General features: G+C 41.0%; 1 protein-coding gene across 10 annotated transcripts in view; it reads left to right on the forward strand.

Moving 5' to 3' along the window:
* Positions 1 to 24691, forward strand: part of pleca (plectin a) — a 98186-nt gene that overhangs the window by 65172 nt on the left and 8323 nt on the right. For 9 of the 10 annotated variants that reach the window (XM_006794412.3, XM_035909359.2, XM_006794414.3 and 6 more), the window contains 29 exons: positions 884 to 961; positions 1050 to 1142; positions 5854 to 6020; positions 9148 to 9263; positions 9604 to 9710; positions 10034 to 10153; positions 10259 to 10354; positions 11555 to 11682; positions 12264 to 12357; positions 12452 to 12606; positions 12758 to 13124; positions 13467 to 13544; positions 13710 to 13871; positions 13962 to 14066; positions 14177 to 14272; positions 14429 to 14554; positions 14718 to 14870; positions 15073 to 15227; positions 15320 to 15446; positions 16037 to 16220; positions 16391 to 16411; positions 16995 to 17152; positions 17242 to 17420; positions 17525 to 17663; positions 17751 to 18107; positions 18320 to 18403; positions 18491 to 18595; positions 19154 to 19252; positions 21249 to 24596. In XM_006794412.3, coding sequence (XP_006794475.2) covers positions 884 to 961; positions 1050 to 1142; positions 5854 to 6020; positions 9148 to 9263; positions 9604 to 9710; positions 10034 to 10153; positions 10259 to 10354; positions 11555 to 11682; positions 12264 to 12357; positions 12452 to 12606; positions 12758 to 13124; positions 13467 to 13544; positions 13710 to 13871; positions 13962 to 14066; positions 14177 to 14272; positions 14429 to 14554; positions 14718 to 14870; positions 15073 to 15227; positions 15320 to 15446; positions 16037 to 16220; positions 16391 to 16411; positions 16995 to 17152; positions 17242 to 17420; positions 17525 to 17663; positions 17751 to 18107; positions 18320 to 18403; positions 18491 to 18595; positions 19154 to 19252; positions 21249 to 24596 — 7197 coding nt within the window. The remainder of the gene's footprint in view (positions 1 to 883; positions 962 to 1049; positions 1143 to 5853; positions 6021 to 9147; positions 9264 to 9603; positions 9711 to 10033; positions 10154 to 10258; positions 10355 to 11554; positions 11683 to 12263; positions 12358 to 12451; positions 12607 to 12757; positions 13125 to 13466; positions 13545 to 13709; positions 13872 to 13961; positions 14067 to 14176; positions 14273 to 14428; positions 14555 to 14717; positions 14871 to 15072; positions 15228 to 15319; positions 15447 to 16036; positions 16221 to 16390; positions 16412 to 16994; positions 17153 to 17241; positions 17421 to 17524; positions 17664 to 17750; positions 18108 to 18319; positions 18404 to 18490; positions 18596 to 19153; positions 19253 to 21248; positions 24597 to 24691) is intronic. The other variant, XM_006794413.3, reaches the window with a different exon arrangement.

A 24691-nucleotide genomic window follows, 5' to 3' on the forward strand; every position in this document is an offset into this window, starting at 1 on the left:
GAGAAAGCTGTACATCACAGATTACAGAAGTGTACAAAACCAAAGTTTTCATTTAGAGAATGAAAGTATTTGACAAAAATGGTTTGTGGTCTGGGTTGGATTTTACAGCACAATTACATCAATGGAAAATGGCTGAATATACCAGCAGCAGTCATTGCATGTGCTTGTGCAATGAGGATTGATTTTGAAAACATTGCTAGACATTCCTGTTATATAAAGGTTGATTGACTTGGGAGATTTCCAGGATAGAGAGTATGAATTTCTATCTTCTGTTATAATACTTATTTGTAGTTGATTTTCCTTGTCCTTTTAATAACTGTTTATTATCATCAGTTTCAAATGGTGGTTTCTTACACTGTAGTGAAATCAAAGTCACTACAACCTAATTCTGCAGCTTAGAACTTGGAGCACGAGTGCATGTCAGGATCACCACTCCTATAAAGAAAAGCAACATTTATCAGTCATCAGTTGATTCGGGGCAAAGTGTAATAATCCGTTATCCAGGGAGCAGTGTTTGAACGGTCTTGGGGAAAAAAAGAAGAGTTGTGACTGATGATTGGGAGAATCACTGAGAATGTTTATCATTCATTATCATGCTTTCACCTGCAGACATCTTGGCTGGATCTCTGATGCACTTCAGGGTCTTGTAGGGTCAGCTCTGAACGCTTTGATCACAAACACGCAGAATTTGAATCACACTTCAAATTTGCTTTCTTTTAAATTTAAGTTTTCGAGTCCATGACTGTGAAAATATGTAGAGTAGAGAATGGATCTTTGTGTTACTGGAGCCTGAAACACCTGTTCCTCAGTCATGGGGCTTTGCTGTTTGCTGACCTAAAGTGCTCCCTTCACTTCATGTTTGGTCTCATCTGGTCTCTTACAGCCTCGGGAGAAAGGCCGTATGCGCTTCCACAAGCTGCAGAATGTCCAGATCGCCCTGGACTTTCTCAAACACAGACAGGTAGTTAAGAAAAACAACAGTTTTATATTATATTTTATTTTACTTAGTATTCAGCACAGTAAAAATATTTTTATCCACACCCTTTCAGGTCAAACTGGTCAACATCAGGAATGATGATATTGCAGATGGAAACCCCAAGCTGACCCTTGGCTTGATATGGACCATCATCCTTCACTTCCAGGTAATGTAGGACACTCATAAGTCATTTTGCTGTAAATTACTGTATGGCAGTAAAGCTAATCTAGAAGCAATTGGCAGTCACTGTGATAATGCTTCTGGGCAATCTCACGTTAACAAACCAACCTTTACTCAATGAATGTCGAGAGAACTGCAGTTTTTCCTGTATATGGAACACAAGTGACACCTATAGAATCACAGACCAAATCTAATTAAAAAACATAAATTAGATAAATGGGTAAAGGTAATTAAAATCCCAAAATTAAGGTTTTTGTTCCTCATTAAAACTTTATTTACAAACCACAGCTCTGACTCATTCCACAGCAGGTCTGAACAAACATGCTACTTTATACTGAGGCTGCCATGATACCATAAATGTAGTGGTTAAAGGACTTAATGATAATTATTAGCAATGATGTTTTCACTCAAATTCATGAATAATTGCGCTTGACTGTTCTTTGGAAAGGTATTAATGATTTATCATTGTCAGCACGACTGTCGACAGCGACCAGCAACTGATTAGCTGTTAGCATGTCTATGCTAGCTACCTATTATTAATTTGGCTAATAACCAACAATGGGATTAGAGACCACACTTACTATTAGCTTCTCCTATTTCAGTGATGAACTGCACAAAGAAGCCTTCCTGTTATCTAAGGCTATTTTAATATAGCTTGTCTCTGTAACAGCACTCGAACACTTTAGTTCAAAACTAAACTAAATTTTTTAGCACAAGTAGCAAAGCAAAGCAGCAGACATACAATTCAGTTGGATTCTGCACAACTGCACAGTATTCAAAGTGAGAGCCTGAATTTCTTAAGTGTGACTCTTGTCTAACACTACTGGAACATTAGGGAAGCAACATGGTTTGCATGACAAAAATTATTGTTTCCATGTGCAATGAACTTGCAGTCTCGTTGCCTTCAAAGACAGGTTGTGCCAGGTCTGCAACCAACCTCAGACAGCTGCTGCCTTTTAAAGTGACTGCAGGGCAGCAATTTAGCTGCAGTTGGCAACCAGTTGATTTGAGTTTCCTGTTACAGAGATGTGTCAGAACTGTTGCGCTCATTGGCACAGACTGACTGCATCGTGATGGCATCGGGATGTGTTTATAAATTAGACAGCAACTAGTTGCTAACTTTGATCAATCTGTCTGAGACGGATTGCTTCCAGTCCAAGTTGCAGTTTTTAATTGAAAGTAGTTGCCAGAGGTGGAGGCAACTGGGCAACCATTTGGCCACCTCAACTGCTTGGAATCAGTCATCGAATGAAAAAGAAATGCAATTATGATTTTATTTTAATTAGTTGCAAGGAGGTTGCAATAAGAGCCATATTTACACTGTTATATAAATCACAGAATTATTGATGCACAGTTTTTAGATAAATCATAATTAAATATTTCATCAGTTTTGTAGATTTGTATTATTGCGACAGACTTTACAAAATTAAGAATACAGTTAACCAAGAAAAACATTAAGTACATTTACCAGCAACTTAATAAGACAACGACATATTTACTCCTGCGTGGTTGAAACCGTATCTGTACTCTTGCATTTGTGCATAAATACAGTTGGGTCGAGTTTCCTGGCTTAGCTGTTATAAAGGAGCTGATTGTTTGTATTGATGGTGTTGCACTGTTCTGTAGCTTTACATTCAGGATTTTGTAAGTGACCTGGCTCTGCTCAAACTCCGAGTTCTCAGCATGAACTGACTGATGCCTGATGGGGCAGCTGAGTCGTATCTCCTCAGCTATGATGTGTTTTACTTTTAAACTGCACACTTAATAGATCTGATTATTCCACTGGCTGAGTAACATGCGTTTTATACTTCATTGTAATTATTTTGCTTCTGTTTTTGTGGTAAGGAAATTTAAAGTGCTGTTCCCTTTTTGGGAATCAGTGAAGGCTGATGTTGACACAGCAGTTACAGGAAAGTGAAGTCCACCGGCCAATCGTTTCCAAATGGAGGTTATTAGACGTTTGGCAAAAGATGGATCGTCACATGCCTGTAAATTTCAGATGCATTTTTTTAGCTATATAGGTTTCCACCAAACTAAATATAAAGGTTTAACTTCCTATTTCATAACAGAAACAGTATAAAATTGCTTATACTGCCTATAGCAGCACACGCCACATTGGAAGAATCAGTCGGCAGGCAGATGTCTTCCTCATCTGGGAGAAAAGAGTGGGAGTACTTTCTTTGATGCTGTAATGACTGTGATGTTAAGATGTGAATGTGGGATCAGTCTCTGTGTCCCTCAGTATGACTCAGTGATTCCCATGAGAAATCTGGCAGGAGACGTGGAAGCTCAGGCCTTCCTCAGAAGCTTTGCAGTGGGGAAAACAGAAATGGTCACTCACTGCTAATCAGTGCATAAAAGGTTGAATATTCTCTTTGCTGTAAAGCAGTAAAGCAAAAAAAGTCGTCTAGCAGACATTATTTCATCAAAACAAATCCACATTTTTTTTCAGCACATGCTGTTATTAAAAACAATGGTGAATTTCCTCTGAGCTCCCCAGGTGCAGCTCACAGCTGACTAATGCACACAGGTGATTTGTCTATTAATAAAAAAATAATGGTCCGGCTTCGTGACAGAGAAAGAGGAACGTTTTAAAAAGAGAGGCAGCGAGGGTGGAGGTCCGGTTTCCACCCACTGTCTGAGTCATTTTGTGCCCACGTTGTAGCACAGGGGCTTCCCTCGTCAGGGAAAAATAACATAAGGAAGAAATGCCTTCTTTTTCCATTCTCCACCCTTTCCTGTCAAAAAAATGTAAGTAAAATTATTACTTCTGCTGTGACTCATCCGCCTTCCCCAAAACACTGGAAACGGATTGTGGTGGCGAAGCTGCTCTCGTTCCACTTATACACCATGAAATTTTAGAGCAGTAGAAGTCACTTAATCCTAAAACAACCAAATGATTCCCAAATCAACCAAGCAAGGTCCTACAGGAACGCTTACTTTACGATATCCTGAAATTGTTGTAACGGCATTATGATTTTCAAGCATTTTTATGTAAAAAAATGACATTGCATTTAAAAACTTGAGGTGTATCATTCTGACACCAAATATGGATGAACTGGTGACTCTGTAATACTTTAATCAACATCAAATTAAAGTAAAATTGTCATATTTAGCCTGATTATTCAACCTTTAGTTCTTATGAGCTTCTGTTTAATGCAAAATCTGATCAAATGTCAACTTTGTGAATGATAAATATTTTAAATGATATGTACAGAATAAGTCAACATATTTAAAAATACAGAAACATCTGAAAAATAGTCAGAACAAGATTCCTAGTTGTAGAATAATTACCAACAATTACAATAAAATCGTTAAAAAAAAGCCTACATCTCAATGATGACACATGAATCCATAAAACTAACATTAGATTGACAAATCTATGGTATGTACATGTTTACTATTGAAAATATCAGAATTGCACATATGACTCCACCTGATCAATTAAAGCTTAATGCATCACCAGCAACTAAAATATAGTAGACTCATCATACCCTTGAATGTTTTCTGGGTCTTATTGTTGTAAAAGTCAGAAGGTTCTAATACAGACGCAACAAAAACTTGCTGATGTTTTGTAAATCGTGCAACAAGTTGATTTTTCTGCATTGAGAAAAGAGGCAAAAAGAGTTTTTCCAAAAGATTTCCTTTAATTGTTACAGCATGTGCGTAGTTTAGGTGAGACCTCCGCCCATCTGGTACGTGAACCTGGCAAACAAATACCAAAAACATTCAAAAGCACCATTTGTGCCACACTGGGAAACTACTGGGTGATGGATTCATGCTAGTGGTCAGACTCCGTCAAACAGCTTTAAAATGTGAGCAGTAAAATTCATGTCCAGGAGTTCAAAAGCTGAAACTCTAAAAAGTGGTCTATTCTGTCCTTTCTCTTCTTTTATGAAGATCAACCATTTTGCTGTGGGAAATGTTGGTAGCATGCTCGTGTGACTCATAGCTTCGCCTCGCAGCTCTTAAAAAAAGACGTTTCCTGTGGTGTTTCTGCTGCACGGTCCAACTTTCGTTTACAGCTACTGAGACATTTATGTAAAGTTTTGTTTGGCACAACAACACTGTAACTTTAGAACTCAGTTGCTCATAAACAATTTCGCTCTAAAATTACTGCTTTCTGCTCGTGTAATTAAAAAGCATCCTCCAAAAAGCGAGCTTAATGGATGTCAGGAGCTCTCCGAGCAAAAGTGCCGTGTAACATTAGAGGTTTAAAATGTGACTCATCTCAAATCTGGAAGACATGAGCAGGGAAAGTTTTACTCTGCTCTCTAATTAGCATTTCAGTCTTAGTTAATCTTTAAATGTGAAACTCATAAGATAAGTTGAAAAATAATAATCATCCCATCCATCCATTTTCTGCCACTTACTCCGTGTTCGGGTTGTAAGCAAAGAAGTCTAAGCAGAGACATTAGAGTAAATGTCATCAGCCAAGAAGACCTCTTAATAAATATCACCTTTTAAAATTTCTATTATATAGTGTTGCATCTCGGCCGATTTCTTTAAAGGAAACGAGAACAGGAAAAAAAATGGTAGTGTACTAGCTAATACCACCTTTGTGCAAGAATTGAATGGGAGAAAGTTGTCTAGAAAAGCCACAGACGAGCTGTGAGCACAGTAACACAAGTCTAACGGATATGAAAGGAGATCTCTGTAGTTCGTATGACTGACTGTTTGCCCGTCTTGCCCTACAGATCTCAGATATTCAGGTGAACGGTCAGTCGGACGACATGACGGCCAAAGAGAAGCTGCTGCTGTGGTCTCAGAGGATGGTGGAGGGATACCAGGGCCTGCGCTGCGACAATTTCACCGGCAGCTGGAGGGATGGCAAGCTGTTCAACGCCATCATACACAAACACAGGTGAGCAGCATCCTCAGTGAGGTGTTTTGATTATAACTCAGCCTTGCGCGAATAGAAATCACGGCCATTTGTAGCACAGAGGTGTTTTTCAAGCCTCACAGACACATTTTCTCGTTGGAAAGACTTGCCTGGACTTGGGGATCTTGTAACACCGCAGGCAGGAATTTTACACGTTTAACCTTTTGCATATTTCACGTTGTTGTTTCTTCTTTTATTTATCGGCGTAGATCCAGGCAGCAATCCTAAATTCATATTTGAATTTGGCATTCGTGCAGTGTTGGACTTGTCAGGACACAAATATGGAACACTTACTATAAATCAAACATTAACTTCATTCATTATTTCATTCATTCATTCTGCATTCAGATATTTTGTAACTAAAAACATTTCCTTAAACTCCAGTATTTAACATTTATGACTTACATCTAAATGCATGATTTTCAGCACACTGTAACTTTATTAGTATAATTTCATTAGTTAAATTATGTATTTTCCTGTGCAGTTTGACCTTTCATTTAACTTTATCTGAGGTCAAGAACAGAGGTTTGGCATGTTGTAGCAGGAAAAGCACAGTTACATTCATGACTCCTGCTTTGTGTTTGCGTCTTGCGACACTTAATTTAACTTGTGAGCTCTTATTAAGTCCACCTGTGCGTGCCTTGCTGTGAAGGAGGTACAATAACTGAAGCAGTAATAAACTGTCTCTTCAGATATTCTGTTATATCTTTTCTTCTTCTTTCTTTCTTTTCTTTTCTTTTCTTTTTTCTTTTTTTGTGCATCGTTTTGCACATGCTGCTTGTGCTTAAGTCACAACTGAAGATTTTGTGTTGACAGATACCTTAACAGTTGGTGATTAAATACAGTAATTAACACTTGTACAGTACATGCTTTTAAAAGCACTACATTTTACTTTCAGGCACAATAAACAGCTTTTAAATAAGGTAGTTTAGGGTAAAATGTGTCAGACGCTGTACTGTACGGCATAAAAGGACGCTTTAAAAACCATCTGTGGTCATCAAAGGAGCTTGCAAAGAAAAGCGTCTGGACTTCTTTAAGTTACTTGAAGACGTTTCACCTCTCATCCGAGAAGCTTCTTCAGTTCTAAGGTCAAATGGTGGAGAGTCCCAGATTTAAACCTAGTGGGAGTATCCCCCCACAGAGGGACAAAAGGACCCCCTGATGATCCTCTAATTGCTAGGTTTACTAGGTTTATATCTGGGACTCTCCACCATTTGACTTTAGAACTGAAGAAGCTTCTCGGATGAGAGGTGAAACGTCTTCAAGTAACTTAAAGAAGTCCAGACGCTTTTCTTTGCAAGCTCCTTTGACTACGATGACCTGGATGACTGAGAACCTTCACAGACATCTGTGGTCAGTTTGTGCAAAGCTATTTAAGTTTCTATAAGAGTAGAAAATACTTATATAAAAGGATATAATTGACCATGTGGCTTGCGGTAGTTTTTATTGGATGCAACATAACTTCCAAAGAAGCTTAATCAGATTTTCTGCTGTTCAACATGTCCCAAACAATCTCTGGTTCGTCAAAATAAGGTTAAATAGAAAGTAATTCGGATGGAAATGCTTTATTTTGTTGTATGTATGAGTAAAAAATAGAACAAAATAAACCATTTGCTGCTGTTCAAAACTGTCACTACAAGAAGTGTTGTGACTTTAAATGTACTACAGCTGCCATTGTCCTTGTCAGTAAGGAAACTGGTGTTTAACAGCCACCCATCAAACCCAAAGGAGGTGACTATACGCTCGAAACATGTACTTTGGGTGGAGTGCCACTTTGATTATGTTTGCACAAACCTCCAGCTCCTGCAGCACATGGCAGCCAAAGCAGCGCACTATTAGAAAGTCGACTTGAGCCAGCATTATTCTGTGAAATAAGAGACAGAACGGGTGTATCATATTAAATTGAGGAAAAAAGGGCTGCCCTGGAGGTGGAGGCTTGGCAGGTTACAGCAAAACGCTAGCACTCGAACTCCTCTGCCACAGTTTCTTTCTTGGTAGAGGAAGAGAAGGATGTGCAGAGGGCTGCGGTGAGGACTCTAGAAAAACAAAATAAGAAAACGGACAATACTATTTGGATCCCAGCAGGAAGCGGCAAGACTGGAATTTCTAACTGGTTTCCATTGCGTCACGTTTTGGGGTTTTTTTTTAATTAGCTTCTGCTTTTGCAAAATCAAAGCTTGGAAACTTGGCTCTTACTACGATGCACAGCCTGAAGAGAAAGTTCCGCTCGAAGAGGCGTCTGAACAGCGCCTCCAGCAGCACGTTGGGCTCCCTCAGTGACCTGGATGAGCGGGTGATCATGTTCTGTGAGGATGTTCCCACCGAGAGCTCATTTGACTCGGGTCAAAGCTCGCGCAGCTTATGTGCCCGCCCAAGTCGAGGCTCCCAGAGCGAGGAGCAGGAGCTAGGATCAGAGCGTCACGTCATGCACCTGAGCAGAGAAAGACACTCCTACAGACAGGCGCGCTATGGTGACAGAGAACCCCAAAAGGAGTACTACATACAGAGAGTTGTGGAAGTGTATGGAGAATTTACTGGATATTCTGTGTCCTTATGCAACCTTTCTCTCTGAAGTTTATTGGATTTTATTCCCTTAAGATGCTCTGAGCTTGTTCCCGCATGTTATTACATTGCGGCAAACTTCCTGGCAAAGTGCACTCAGAGAAAAAAAAACTGTGTTGTTTAATTTTAATCTTCATTGTGGTTGCAAGTCTTGTCTTTGCCTACCCTTCATATTGTAATAGAGATACTAGACGTGACCAGCTAGCCTCCAGCAACTTGACTCATGAAATATGTAACCTGTATCATTTTAACCTGTCAATAGAGCTTCAGAGATTATTTATCAATTAGTGTTTTCATGAAAAAAAAATGTGATTATTAAATAGTTTTCAGAAGCATTTTTGCTGATATTTATACTGAAAAATGATATTTTTTGCACATTTTAGGGCATTTTTTTATAATTTAACACTCAGATTAAGCCCAACTTTGTTAATTTAGTCTCATCTTTTCTTGCCGTCATCTATCATTTAATTCAAATCTGGATCAGCAGTAATAAAGTGTATTGCCCTGATTCCGCTCACTGTTCTTCCTGGCTGATTGCTGCCTGCAGACCCACTCTGATCGATATGAGTCAAGTGTACCGACAGACCAACCAGCAGAACCTGGAGCAGGCCTTCAGCGTGGCAGAGAGAGAGCTGGGCGTCACCAGACTGCTGGACCCCGAAGGTGAGCACAGTCACCCTCAAACATTTACTTCAGGGAATACTTAAGCATGGGTTTAGTCACTTTTAATTGTAGGCAAAGCGTTTTCCCTTTCCTTTAATTCTCCTGCCTGCACTGCTGTACGAGTGGAAATCTACATATTAGCTGTTAATAGTTTGATATTTATATGCTGCAAAACGGGAACGAATACACGAGTGAGTGTTTTTGTGTTTTAATATTTCAGAAGTCCCACAAATAGACTTGGTATTCAAGTTGGTAGCTAAGGAACTTCAAGAACTTCATCCATCTTTTTCATTTCCCTGAAACATGACAGTTTTTTTTCTGTTTTTATTGCTCTGTACAGATGTCGATGTGCCCCATCCAGATGAGAAATCCATCATCACATATGTGTCCTCTCTGTATGATGCCATGCCCAGGGTACCAGACGTCCAGGATGGTGTCAAAGCCAATGTGAGCCCACCTTTTTATCATCACTGATTAATTATTCAGCAGCAGAGGCAACATCTCGGGTGCCGCCTTTTATCTGCAGCAGTAAAATGCAAAATATAAATGCAATATTAAGAGTTATTCTTATTTAAATGCCCTGAGCTTGCATTATAGTCATTATAAGCTTGCATTTACTTATTATTATTATTATATGTAAAATACATAGAAATGATCATCCTGTTAGTTTTGAAGTTGCAGCCTGAGAAATTTAGCACTTACAAAAGAAATCACATGTGGACAATCTGGAAAACATCAGCATGTAGTTATTTTGAACATCTGTGCTTCAGGAGCTGGAGATGCGTTGGCAGGAGTACTATGAGCTGGTCACCATGCTGCTGCAGTGGATCAGACACCACATCCTCGTTTTTGAGGAGAGGAAGTTCCCCACCAGCTACGAAGAGATTGAGGTGACTAGATCGCATCCTACAATCTGAAAGAATCAGTGGGACACAGATCAAGTAGCTGACGATCAACGTGTTTTTTGTTCTTTTGTTATTTACGTTCATCTGCAGGTTCTTTGGCGTCAGTTTCTGAAGTTCAAGGAAACGGAGCTTCCTGCCAAAGAGGCAGACAAGAACCGCTCCAAACACATCTTCAAGTCTTTTGAGGTGAGATTTCCCAGCAGAACAAAAATCAGCAGTCACAAAAAATATGAAGGGATGAAAGGCTAATATTTTAAATAGTTATCCCACCAAACCGCAGCACATAACAAACAGTCTTGGTTCCAAAGACAAGAACTAACAGACTTAAAAACTCCTTTGTCCCACATGCCATCAAACTGTTTAACTCCTCTCTGGAGGTGAGAGGGAGGGGAAACAGGAGGACAAAGGAGGGGGGAACAAGCAAGCTGTAGTGCCTCTTCACTTCACTGTGCAATTACCTTTTGTGCAATACTTTTGTTAATAGTCAACGGTGCAATAGACTTCCATACTTGAAATGTGCAATTCACTTGTATTTTTTATTTTTATTCCTATTTATTCTATTTATCCCCTTTGTATATTTTATTATATATATATATATATATATATATATATATATATATATATATATATATATATATATATATATATATATATATATGTATATGTATATATATATATGTGTGTGTATATATATATATATATATATATATATATATAGATATAGATATATATATAGATATAGATATAGATATAGATATATAGATATATATATATATATATATATATATATATATATATATATATATATATATATATATATATATATATATATATATATATATATAGATATATATATATATAGATATATATAAATAAAAAATATTCTGTAACTCTGTAACTTCTGTCGGTGCTGTGCTTTTTTGGAAACCGAATTTCCCAGAGGAACCCACCCGAGGGATTAATAAAGTTTTATCTTATCTTATTTCTGTATGTGTAAACGACAGATAAAAAGAAGATAGATTTGCAAAAGCGAAGTGCAAAACAAATAGAAAATAGTATCCATTTATTTGCAATAATAAACTAAAATCCCACCTGTTTTTCCACGCTTACAAAAGTCACTAAAAAAATACATAAATTAAAGGACATCTTTCCAAATACTGCTATGTCCACGGCCCACTGAGCGTACCCGTTCAGTCTGAAAATCTTTTAAGGAAAAACTTCCCACCATCAATAAATTAGACCCAGTTTTATAAATGTTTATTTTTCCCCTGGAGCACAGAATTATCGCTTAAGATAAATAATCTGAGACTGAGCAGAATTTGAGGCCTTAAATGATCACAGATATTATCTTACGTGGTTTTGTACGTTGTTTGTTATCTTTCGCAGGGTGCCGTTCAGGCTGGTCAGGTCAAAGTGCCGCCAGGTTACCACCCTTTAGATGTGGAGAAGGAATGGGGTCGTCTGCATGTCGCCATCCTGGAGAGGGAGCGTCTCCTCAGGACTGAATTTGAGAGGTAACCAGGCTGTTATCCAAACCTCATCACATGCGCTGTGTTGCCAAAGCACAAAACGGCAGCAAAACCACAAAGCATGAGGAAACTGTTAGTTTGACCACGAGCATGATTCATCTCCTAATGATAACGTCCACTTTGGCAATAAAATTAAACTGAGTCGGCTTTGTGGATTAGTAAGTACAGATCATATTAGGGCAAACACATGATGGCTGTGTCGTCTCCATGGCAATAGCCTTAGAATAAATAGTCTCTCATAAAGTTTGTTGTCTAATCACAAGGAAGGGAGGGCACAGCTTCTAGTTTAGTCGTTTCAGATCATCTCTGCATTGCTGGGCACACACAGCTCAAAAAGGAGCAACAACATGGCTTTCATGCATCAGGGATATGCGTTAAAGTATTTATTCCGCCAGAAGACGGAGTGAGTACTTTAATAAATCCTTTCAAAGTTTTTTTTTTTTTAATTATTATTAACATTTTTACTTTTGAGAAAGAAGAGAAAGTATCCTGTAGGGAAATCCCTGCTTGTCAGTTTGCACTGTTTGAATTCTTTTCTGACCTCTGACCTTTCATCTTCCCTGCAGACTTGAGCGACTTCAGAGGGTTGTCAGCAAGGTCCAGATGGAGTCAGGGGTGTGCGAGGAGCAGCTCAACCAGGTGGAGACTCTGCTGCAGACGGTGAGACACAAACTCTTAAAGACAGCCAATAAAAGCATCTTTGTGCAAATTATTTGCAGTAAAATAAAGAGATGTGAAAACTTGTCTGTTGAAGGATGTGAGGCTGATGAGCTCAGGGAAACCTGCACAGCACACAGCAGAGATGGAGGCAGATCTGGAAAAAGCAGAAGGGATGATCCGCCTCCTCTTCAATGACGTTCAGCTGCTAAAAGATGGACGCCACCTTCAAGCTGAACAAATGTATCGCAGGTACAAAAGAAATCAAGCTCTACAGACATCATGGGATTTAATCAATTTAATTTTTTCCTTTCTAATTACTTTAAATGTCAAACTTGTGAATTTTAGAACTTTACATTTTAAATCGATGAACGTTTTTTTCATCACATGTTTCTGTCTTTAGAGTTTATCGCCTACATGAGCGGCTTGTAAACCTCCGCAGCGAGTACAACCTGCGCCTCAAGTCAGGTGTGACCATCACACAAATCCCCATGACGCAGATCCCCATGACCCAAGTCCACACGACCCAGGTCCACACCGCCCAGGTCCTGCAGCAGGCCCCCGTGAGGGTGCGGCCCCAGCTGGATGAAGTCACGCTGCGCTACATCCAGGATCTGCTGAGCTGGGTGGAGGAAAACCAGCGACGGGTGGACGAAGGGCAGTGGGGCTCGGACCTTCCCAGCGTGGAGTCCCAGCTGGGCAGCCAACGAGGCCTCCATCAGTGTGTGGAGGAGTTCCGCTCCAAGATAGACAGAGCCAAGGCTGATGAGGTATGTTGGCAGTGTTGTAGATGGGGCAGAGGGAGATTTAATCTCAGGAGGAAAATTGGTAATTGGCAGTAGAGCGTTAGCTTAGTGTCCACCTCTGAATCGCTGCACACATCCTGGATTTTTCTGGCAATTTGTGTAAAAGAATGAGATTTTGCAAAGAGGTGGATTTAGCCTGGAAGCCTTATGTTTCATAAATGAGACTCTAGCAATGACAAGCAAAAAACGTGTTGGGTAGTTATGAACTGAAACGTGGACTTTCTGTGGAAATTGTTGAACAGACTGAACTCTAATCAGCAGTTCTTCTTAATGATCTCTTTCTACGGCGTCTCTCATCTGTTCCAGAGTCAGATTTCACCTGCCAGCAAAGCTGCTTACCGTGACTATCTGGGAAAACTGGAGCTACAATACGGCAAGCTCCTGGTAAATACGAACGAGTCGCTAAAATCAAAAAACACTGTCTTGTAGAGAGGTCAAACTCGACAGCTGTTTTCATTGGAGTTCAGAAACACCCTGAAAATTTAAATACCATCCAGTTTTCTTCCTAACCCTGCAAAAACGTTTCATAACGTGTCACCATTACTGTAGAACTCCTCAAAGGCTCGCCTGCGCTCCATGGACCAGCTTCATGCCTTCGTCACTGCAGCAACCAAAGAGCTGATGTGGCTGAATGAGAAAGAGGAAGAGGAGGTGAACTACGACTGGAGCGAGCGAAACACCAACATGGCAGCCAAGAAAGAAAACTACTCGGTACAGTAATACTGAGATGTTCTTCTGGGTTTCTCATTTCTTGTTATGACGATGGTACTGATATGATTGGTTGTCGTTTCTGTGGAGCAGGGTTTGATGAGAGAGTTGGAGCTCCGGGAGAAGAAAGTGAACAGTGTCCAGGCCACAGGAGACAAACTGCTGAGGGACGGACACCCAGCCAAGAAGACCATCGAGGTGGGACGCTGAGCACATGTTGGTGAACTTTAAATATAAATTATTATTTCCTTCTCATTTGTGCTTTTTCTTCTCTCCCCTTCCATCCTTCCATCCTTCCTCTTCCTCAGGCCTTCACTGGAGCCCTGCAGACTCAGTGGAGTTGGATCCTCCAGCTGTGCTGCTGCATTGAAACCCACCTGAAAGAAAACACTGCCTACTATCAGGTATGATTATCAGCATGACAAGGTATCCACACTTACAGACTGCTCTCCGCATGTCTGGCGAGTTAGCTGGCCGTCACTAAATCTGTCCCTTTCTGCAGGTTTTTAATGTGTTTTAAACCACTGCAGCTTTATTGGTCTACTTTTCTCTCGATCCAGTTCTTCTCTGACGTGAAGGAGGCAGAGGACAAGATTAAAAAGATCCAAGACACTATGAAGAGGAAGTACACCTGCGACCGCTCCATCACGGTCACACGGCTGGAAGATCTGCTTCAGGATGCAGCTGTGGGTTTATTCACCAGTGTTTTGCTCCTTTAAGCTGGCAAACAAATCCACACCGTTAAAGCAGCGTGAAATATTTACTCTTCTGTTTGTGGGAGCTTCATTTTAGGCTGCATGTCTTTGAATTATTGAGTTAGAGTTTGAGAATTTTATGTGCACTTCCCAGGATGAGAAAGAGCAACTGAATGAGTTCAAAACTCACCTGGAAGGCCTGAAGCGGAGAGCCAAGACCATCGTCCAGCTGAAACCACGTAACCCTGCTACTCCGATAAAGGGAAAGCTGCCCGTCCAGGCTGTTTGTGACTTCAAGCAGATGGAGGTAAGCCATAGACTTCCTAAGTTGTTTATGGTGAGTGTGAAATTCTTAATTGAGTTTCAACTTGTGTCCTGCTTTGGTTCACTTTTATTACGCTGAAAGGAAATAACATTAAAAAAAATATACAGTAAAATCTAGAATATGCAAAAACAGACGGTGACTGTTGACCAGCCAGTTATGAGCTGCTGTTTTCATCTTCTTCCAGATCACAGTCCACAGAGGCGATGAATGCGCTCTGCTGAATAACTCGCAGCCCTACAAGTGGAAGGTGCTGAATGATAAAGGCAACGAGTCGTCTGTCCCATCTATCTGCTTCCTGATTCCACCCAACAACAGGGACGCTGTGAACAGTGTTGCCGGGTGAGTCAAAGAACACCCGGCTGAATTTGTAACGCATGCACACGGTTGTGTGTGCACACGCTGGAGACTAACCTCCACCTCGCGTTCTTCAGGCTGGACGGAAACCTCCAGAGGCTGCAGAACATGTGGCAGACGCTGTTTGTGGACATGAAGAGCCTGCTGTCCTGGCAGTACCTGATGAGAGACATCCACATCATTAAAAGCTGGAACATCAGCATGGTAACAACACAATGTGAAACCTTTTGGAAAATAGTTTTTGGTGGTATAAATGAAAGCAGGGCTGAAATGACTGCTGTTGGGGTGCATTTTACCTCATGTTACATTAACATTAGATTTATGCCTGTGAGGCAGAAAAGCTCTAATGGGGCTAATAATAGACTGCAAAACTTCAAAGATTACTCAGCTGCACATGTTATGCAGAAATGGAAGTGCGAACTATGTCTAGATGTATCTGAGGATACGAGGAAGGATATCTGGGTAAGACAGATTAAGATTATTAACTCAAGATCCTGTCAGTAGATCTGCTGAACAGAACAGCACACATTAGTTATTCTCTAGTATAGCAATTTACCGTAAAAACAGTTCATAAAAACTTCACCTCAAAATATTGATAGGTAACGATTATGCATGTGCAGATTTGTTGTTACGATCAATTGATTTTTCTTCAAAAATATTATGAAACATTATTTTTATTTGGTTTATAGTTGATAATTGCACTCTCTCGGTACTGTACATACAGACACAGCTTTCTATTGAACTGCTGTTTTCATAATGTTTGATATCAGCCACTATCTTTGTTACCACTGTAGTTTAAGACGCTGAGGGTGGAGGAGTACCGACTAGCACTGAGGAACCTGGAGCAGCACTATCAGGACTTCCTGAGAGACAGCCAGGACTCCCAGATGTTTGGGGCTGAGGATCGTATGCAGGTGGAGTCCAACTACAACCTAGCCAACCAGCACTACAACACAATGGCCAGCTCTGCAGAGCAAGGTTTGCACCGTTTCTTTCTGAAACATCAGTTTCTTTTATCACCACAGCATTTCCTGAAACATTTTCATGTCTGTGTTCTGTTTACATATTTTTTTTTAAATCATTTCTCATTTGCACGAGTTGTATTTCAGTCATTTGTGTGTAAGTTGACTGTTGCATTCACATTTCAGACTATGTGCCACCCAGAGCAGGTAAGGTGTTTCTAATAAAGTGGCCGATGTGCGCTAGGAGCTTTTGACTGGCTGAGAGCTGTTGTTCTGTCATGTTTCTTTTCATGCTTCACCTCAATCAACTTAATCATCCTCATAAATTCTGGGAATCCCTCCTAACATCACTTATCAATGCATTCCTGTCTCTGTGCATGGATTTTAATGGCAGCTGATCCCCACTATTAATCAACGAATGGAAAAAGCACTTAATTGATCAAATTAACACGTATGAAATATAGCCAACATGGAACAATTAATGCATGAAGAAGTACATTCAGTTTGCGGATCATGGAAAATTCTAATCTAGCTTAATGAGATTTATGATTTTTTGAAAATTCAGAATTTTTTTTATTCTTAGGAGATTAAATTAGTTAACAAAAATTTAACCATCCAGAGAGACACAGGCAATTCTGTGAAATAACTGCTTTAACTTTTCGGATCCTGAAACTAATACTGCACCTCTTACAGTTAGTTCAAATTCTTAAATTGCTAAAAATGGCTTATATAAAGAGATTTAGTTGTATTTTAAATACATATAAAATCCAATATGGGTTGTTCCAACTAGGAGAGCAAGACGAGACTGTGTGCAGAACCTACCTGACGAAGATCAAGGACCTTCGGCTGAGGCTGGAAGGCTGCGAGACTCGAACGGTGACGCGTCTCCGCCAGCCTGTCGACAAGGAACCACTGAAAGCCTGCGCCCTGAAGACTGCAGAGCAAATGGTGCAAAACACAAAGATGAATGCAGAAATAAATATGAGTAAACAATAAGTGGTCTTCTAGCAAGTTATCTTCCTGTTTGTTTGTAACAGAAAGTGCAGTCTGAGCTGGAGGGCTTGAAGAACGACTTGAGCTCCATTGCTGAAAAGACCGAGGAGGTTCTGGCTTCTCCTCAGCAGTCCAGCTCCGCCCCGATGCTGCGCTCTGAACTGGACATGACTCTGAAGAAGATGGATCATGTTTACGGCCTCTCCTCGGTCTACCTGGACAAGTGAGGCTTAGCGATTCTCCCAAGAACTTGCTGATGGATTTTAAGCCACAGCTATGTGTTTGCGGTTTTTTGCTGTTCCTAAAGTGCGAACATCTTGTTTTCAGGCTGAAGACGATCGATGTCGTGATCAGAAACACTAAAGATGCAGAAGACACGCTGAAGAGTTACGAGACTCGTCTGCGCGACGTCAGTAAAGTTCCTGGTGATGAGAAGGAAGTGGAGGATCAGCGCAGTCAGCTGAAGGTATCAAGATGTTTCTGCATTTTCCAGATTTGTTTCTGTGTCAGACGGCTTCATTTTTGTGGTAACTTTGCTGTTTTCTCTGTGCAGTCCATGCGTGCCGAAGCAGAGGCCGACCAGGTGATATTCGACCGCCTGCAGGACGAGCTTAGGAGGGCGACGGCTATGAATGACAAAATGACGAGGATTCACAGCGAGCGCGATGCTGATCTGGAGCATTACCGTCAACTGGTCGGCAACCTCCTGGAGCGGTGGCAAGCTGTGTTTGCACAGATGGACCTGAGGCAGCGGGAGCTCGGCCTCCTGGGGCGCAACATGAACTCCTACCGCGAAAGTTACGAGTGGCTCATCCGCTGGCTCGAAGAAGCGAAGCAGAGGCAGGAGAAACTTCAGGCTGTGCCAATCGGGGACAGCAAGGCTCTCAGGGAGCAGCTGGCACAGGAGAAGGTATTGTAAAGGGAAAGAATAAGTTGTGTCGGGCAAAGCGTAGAAGAGTCATCATGCCCTCTGGTGTTCACTGGGGTGTCACAAAAAAAAATAAAAAATTCACTCCACTTATATTTTTGACTCCCCTGGTGTGAATCATGCTCGGTTTGTGAAGTATGCACTGAAATAGTTTCTAATCATGATATATTCTCTGTTTTATATCATATTTACAGAAACTCCTGGGAGAAATTGAGAAAAACAAGGAGGAGATTGAAAATTGCCAGAAAAATGCAAAGGCTTATATCGACTCTGTCAAAGTAAATACTGAAAATTTTCAACTTTTAAAAAAATTTAAGTTTGCCGCTTAACTTAACATTAATTTTTCCCCTCCTTCTTGTTTTCAGGACTACGAGTTCCAGATTTTGACCTACAAAGCCCTCCAGGATCCCATAGCATCTCCTCTGAAAAAGCCCAAAATGGAGTGTGCATCCGATAACATCATTCAGGAGGTAGGCCTTACAAACACAGCTGTTGAGCAGTAGGTGGACCAGGTCTTCCACTTTATGTGGACTGAACAGCGTGTTTATTTCTTATTCCTCGTCCAACATATCGGGACACGTTTTGATTGGCTCTAGCTTTCAACAGTCAGACACAGCAGGACCAACAGTTTTTGAACAGTCTGGCTGTGAAGGAAGTAGGGGAAGCTTTCATAATGGTTAACCTGTCACTGTGTTTCGCTGCCAACAGGAAAAATCTGTGCAAATCTCAGCAGAACATGATGGAAACTAACAGAAGGGAAACTAAATGCAGCTTCAATAAAAATCTATATGCTGCTTGTATTTAATTATGTTGAAGAAGACTGTTAATCAGGCATATTTGTTCTTTAAACATGAAACTAACTCAATGATTATGCCGAAATTGTCACCTCTGCCCATTTTGGGAATACATTCTGCTTTCTCCTCACGTTAAAAGTCGAGAGGAAAGCATCGCATATGACGATATATGACTTAAAAAAGAATAATCATTCATTCGATTTAGTGAAGTGAATTTTACTTTGTTTTTTTCAGTATGTTACGCTGAGAACGCGCTACAGTGAGCTGTTGACTCTCACCAGTCAGTACATCAAATTCATCACAGACACACAGCGCCGCCTGGAGGAAGAAGAGGTAAGTGTGCACACTCAGTAGACACAACAGTGCAGTTAAGTCCTCACTAATGTAATGTCGGGCAAATCATTTTCCATCAAATAGCATCAAAGTTTTGTGTCTGTTACCAAGAGTGCAGACATAATTTACAGTGGTGAAGCAAACAATTTCATCCTACTGTTACCGCACATCACATCCCCACTACGGTATATGTCTCTCATTCCCCGACACTATGTGTATTTAGCCAAATCATTTCACACGATCTGTAAACATGACTGTGATTTGGCCCTGAATTCAGTCACATTTTCAAACTGCTCAACTGCTTTTCCAACAATTTCAATTTGATAATCACTTCTTCATTTCTTCCTGAAACCCCCCACACCTCGTAGTTTAAAGGCTTCACGCTTCCTACCTTCTCAGATGCATTATTTAAAAATTTACCTTTGCTTCCCGTCCCCGCCCTTTTTTCTTCCTTTCTAACTTTGTTTTGTTTGATCCTTTTGACCTGCTCGCCAGTGCTTTGTCATGATGAGTATTAATCACGTGCTTAAGAGATGAATTAACCCCAAAGCACCAGGTATTTAAAAACAATCCTCTCAGCCCATTTCATTCGTCTTCACGTCAGATTCGTGTCTGTAGTGAAGGGAAGGTTCACGCGTATTTGGAAATCTTTCATTATTGACGGTGTTCTTGGTTCAGTAATCACTTAGGAACTTTAATTTCTCTGGCTGAGCATCAGCTTACTGTAAGATGTTGGTTTTGGAAGTCTAGATATTGTCATTTAATGAGATTTGCAAGCTATTATAATTGTTTCTCTTGCCTTAATAAATCAAATTATAATGTAGCTGATTGTTGACAGTACTGTTTAGCACCACAGCAAATTAAGATTTCACATTCTGATTAGTCTTTAGATTTTTAAAATCCCTGAATGGGAGCTGTGTTTTCACACGTCCAAAACTCAAAGATTCGTTTTAAAGAGAAAGGCAAGCAGCAAAGCCAGTCAATGTTTTTTTTGTTGTTTATTTTACTACTTGTTGTGCCCGATAAATCTGCCAAATCAAACACGCAGAGCTAGCTGCTGTGGCAGCCCCTTATGAACAAGGGAGCTTGATAAATGACAGTTGAGTGATTGCTTCTAATGATTTCCTCTAGCAAATAAAATGTGGAAACTTGTTCTATTACAAAAGAAATCAGCTTCTTCCTAAACCAGACGTCAGTTTAAAGGTCAATGTGACAGGTTTCTAAAGTGTTGAACCTTCCTTGTAGGTATCAGTCACCACAACAACACCTTCTTATCTAACAGTAGAACTCATCTCAGACTTGAGGGATCTTGGATTTGTGTCGTGTCACGTGCATTTAAATCCAAGCTTGCTGTGTTAAATGTTACATGAAGTCATGCTGTGTTTGCTGCATCACTATGCTCGATGTTCTTTTCATCCCGATTGCTGCAAAAATATATATGTTTGGGATTATTTAATCTGCACTCAGCACTTTTTGCATGCTGCTAATTATTTATCATTTGCCTATTTTCTTTCTTATTATTTTACACTTTTCAATAAAACCTATTTATGTTAAGAAAATCAATGAGTGGTGGAGAAAAATGTATAAAATTGTGACTGAATCCTACTGATTACATAACAAGTTTTTCACTAAAATACATCACAGGCAACAAAACCTCCACACCTTCAAAATATTAACACTGTGATGAGTTCACTTGTAAACAGAATTTGCAGTTGTTTTTACCAACTCCATAATAATAATGACCGTATAATATTACCAGACCTTTTACACAGATTATGCATGAAAGCAACTTGTAGTGTTGTCCGGTGTTGTGAAGTAAAGTGTCATACATTGTGTGCCATACGTTAAATGAACGTGAAAAGCATTTCCCAATGCAGAATTATCTCTCCAGTTAAAAATCTGTGTTGTGTATATTGAGCCATAACTATGCCTATAGTTGTATTTTATAATCTAAAACCTCTAACATGCAGCTCCCTTCACTCTTTTATTAATGCAGAAAGCTTCTGAAAAAGTTAAAGAAGCGGAGAGGAAACGGATGGCAGAGATGCAGGCGGAATTAGATAAGCAGAAACAGTTGGCTGAAGCTCACGCTAAGTCTGTGGCCAAAGCAGAGAAAGAGGCCGAGGAGCTGAAGTTAAAGATGAAGGAAGACGCCAATAAGAGACAAGACGTTGCAGTGGATGCTGAGAAACAGAAGCAAAACATTCAGCAGGAGCTGCATCAGCTGAAGAGTCTGTCAGAGCAGGAGATCAAGTCCAAGAGTCAGCAGCTAGAAGAGGCGCTCATCAGTCGTACCAAGATCGAGGAAGAAATCCACATAATTAGGATTCAGTTGGAGACAACAATGAAACAGAAGGGCACAGCTGAGACTGAGTTACAGCAGCTCAGAGACAAAGCTGCTGAAGCTGAGAAGCTCAGGAAGGCTGCTCAAGACGAGGCGGAAAGGCTTCGCAAACAGGTGACTGAGGAGACTCAGAAAAAGAAAAATGCTGAAGATGAGCTAAAGCGTAAATCTGAAGCCGAAAAAGAGGCAGCCAAACAAAAGCAGAAAGCACTGGATGACCTGCAGAAATTTAAACTACAAGCCGAAGAGGCAGAGAGGCGCATGAAACAGGCTGAGGACGAAAAACTGAGGCAGATTAAAGTTGTAGAAGAGGTGGCACAGAAGTCTGCTGCCACACAGTTGCAAACCAAAGCTATGTCATTCAACGAACAGGCAACAAAACTGGAAGAATCCCTCAAGAAAGAGCAGGGAACTGTTCTTCAGCTACAGGAGGAAGCCGAAAAACTCAGGAAACAACAAGAGGAAGCTAACAAAGCCAGGGAGCAAGCAGAGAAAGAGCTGGAAACATGGAGACAGAAAGCCAATGAAGCCCTCCGCTTGAGGCTACAAGCTGAGGAGGAAGCTCAAAAGAAGAGTCAGGCTCAAGAGGAAGCAGAGAGGCAGAAGGTTGAAGCAGAGCGAGATGCCAAGAAAAGGGCTAAAGCTGAAGAGGCTGCACTTAAACAGAAGGAGAATGCAGAAACGGAGCTGGAAAGACAGAGGAAATTTGCTGAACAGATAGCCCAACAAAAACTGTCTGCAGAGCAAGAATGCATACGCTTAAAGGCTGACTTTGAACATGCTGAGCAGCAGAGGGGCCTGTTGGATAGTGAGCTCCAGCGTCTGAAGAACGAGGTGAATGCTGCAGAAAAACAGAGAAAACAGCTCGAAGACGAACTGGCTAAAGTCAGGAGTGAAATGGACGCTCTGCTACAGATGAAGACTGAAGCTGAGAAGGTGACACTGTCAAACACAGAAAAGAGCAAACAGCTTCTTGAGTCTGAAGCGCAGAAGATGAAACAACTGGCTGAGGAAGCTGCTAGACTGAGATCAGTCGCCGAAGAGGCGAAGAAGCAGAGGCAGACTGCAGAGGACGAGGCAGCCCAGCAAAGAGCTGAGGCGGAAAAAATCCTTAAGGAAAAACTGTCTGCTATCAATGAGGCAACTCGGCTAAAGACTGAAGCGGAGATCGCCCTCAAAGCTAAAGAAGCAGAGAATGAAAGACTAAAGAGAAAAGCTGAGGAGGAAGCTTATCAAAGAAAGCTGCTGGAGGACCAAGCTGCTCAGCATAAGCTAGAGATTGAGGAGAAAATCACACACCTTAAGAGCTCATCTGACTCTGAGCTGGTGAGACAAAAAACTATTGTGGAAGAAACTTTGAGGCAAAAGAAGGTGGTCGAAGAGGAGATTCATATCATCAGAATCAACTTTGAGAAAGCCTCAAAAGAGAAGTCAGATCTAGAGGGTGAATTAAAGAAACTGAAGGATCTTGCAGATGAGACTGAGAAGAGCAAACTTAAGGCTGAAAAAGAGGCAGACAAACTAAAAAAGCTTGCTGCAGATGAAGAGAAGAAGAGGAAAGAGGCTGAGGAGAAGGTGAAGAGGATAACTGCAGCCGAAGAGGAGGCAGCTCGTCAATGCAAAGCTGCTCAGGAGGAAGTCGAACGCCTCAAAAAGAACGCAGAAGAAGCGAAGAAGCAGAAAGAGCAAGCTGAGAAAGAGGCAGAAAAGCAGGTCATTGTAGCCAAAGAGGCAGCACAAAAATGCAGTGCCGCAGAGCAGAAAACTCAAGATGTTCTCAGTAAGAATAAAGAAGATAGCCTTGCTCAGGAGAAGCTTAAAGACGAATTCAAAAATGCTAAGAAACTTGCAGAAGCTGCTCAGAAAGCCAAAGAGAAAGCTGAGAAAGAGGCTGCCTTGCTCCGCCAAAAAGCAGAAGAAGCTGAAAAGCTGAAGAAAGCTGCAGAAGAAGAAGCCGCTAAACAGGCCAAAGCTCAGAAGGATGCAGAGAAACTGAGAAAAGAAGCAGAGGAAGAGGCCTCTAAGCGAGCTGCAGCTGAGCAAGCCGCCCTAAAGCAGAAGCAGCAGGCTGATGCAGAGATGGCCAAGCACAAAAAAGAGGCAGAACAAGCACTTACACAGAAGTCGCAGGTGGAGAAGGAACTGACACTGGTTAAACTTCAGCTGGATGAAACTGATAAGCAGAAGAAGGTGTTGGATAAAGAGCTTCAGCGAGTTAAAGGTGAAGTAAATGACGCTGTCAAGCAAAAGGCACAGGTGGAGGATGAGTTGTCGAAAGTCAAGATCCAGATGGAAGAACTCCTGAAGCTTAAACTCAAAATTGAGGAAGAAAACCGGCGCCTGATGAAGAAGGACAAAGACAGTACACAGAAATTACTTGCAGAGGAAGCAGAGAAAATGAAGAGCCTTGCAGAGGAAGCTGCTAGACTCAGTGTGGAAGCTGAAGAAGCTGCCAGACAAAGGCAGATTGCTGAATCTGACTTGGCTGAACAGAGGGCACTTGCAGAGAAAATGCTAAAAGAGAAAATGCAGGCCATCCAAGAGGCTACAAAACTAAAAGCTGAAGCAGAGGAACTCCAGAAACAGAAGGACCAGGCACAGGAAAAAGCTAAAAAACTTTTGGAGGACAAACAACAGATCCAACAGCGCCTTGATAAGGAGACACAGGATTTCCAGAAATCCCTGGAAGCCGAGCGAAAGAGGCAGTTTGACGTTGCAGCTGAAGCAGAGAAACTGAAAGTGAAGGTGAAAGAGCTCAGCGATGCTCAAGCTAAAGCTGAAACGGAGGCAAAGAAATTCAAGAAGCAAGCCGACGAAGCAAAAAGTCGTCTCCAACAGACTGAAAAACAAACGACAGAAATCGTTGTGCAGAAGTTGGAGACACAAAGGTTACAGAGCACGAGAGAAGCTGATGACCTGAAGAAAGCCCTAGCAGACCTTGAAAAGGAGAAAGAGAAACTGAAAAAGGATGCAGAGGAGCTTCAGAAGAAATCTAAAGAGGTATTGTGGCCTGTATTAACACTGTTATTCAGTTTAAAGACGCTTATAGTTAATATTGTCCTGTTAAACATGTAAGTGACAGTAGAGTGTTTGTG

The sequence above is a fragment of the Neolamprologus brichardi genome, chromosome 22 (assembly GCF_056152115.1).
Source record: "Neolamprologus brichardi isolate AB-2024 chromosome 22, ASM5615211v1, whole genome shotgun sequence".
Lineage (NCBI taxonomy): Eukaryota > Metazoa > Chordata > Actinopteri > Cichliformes > Cichlidae > Neolamprologus > Neolamprologus brichardi.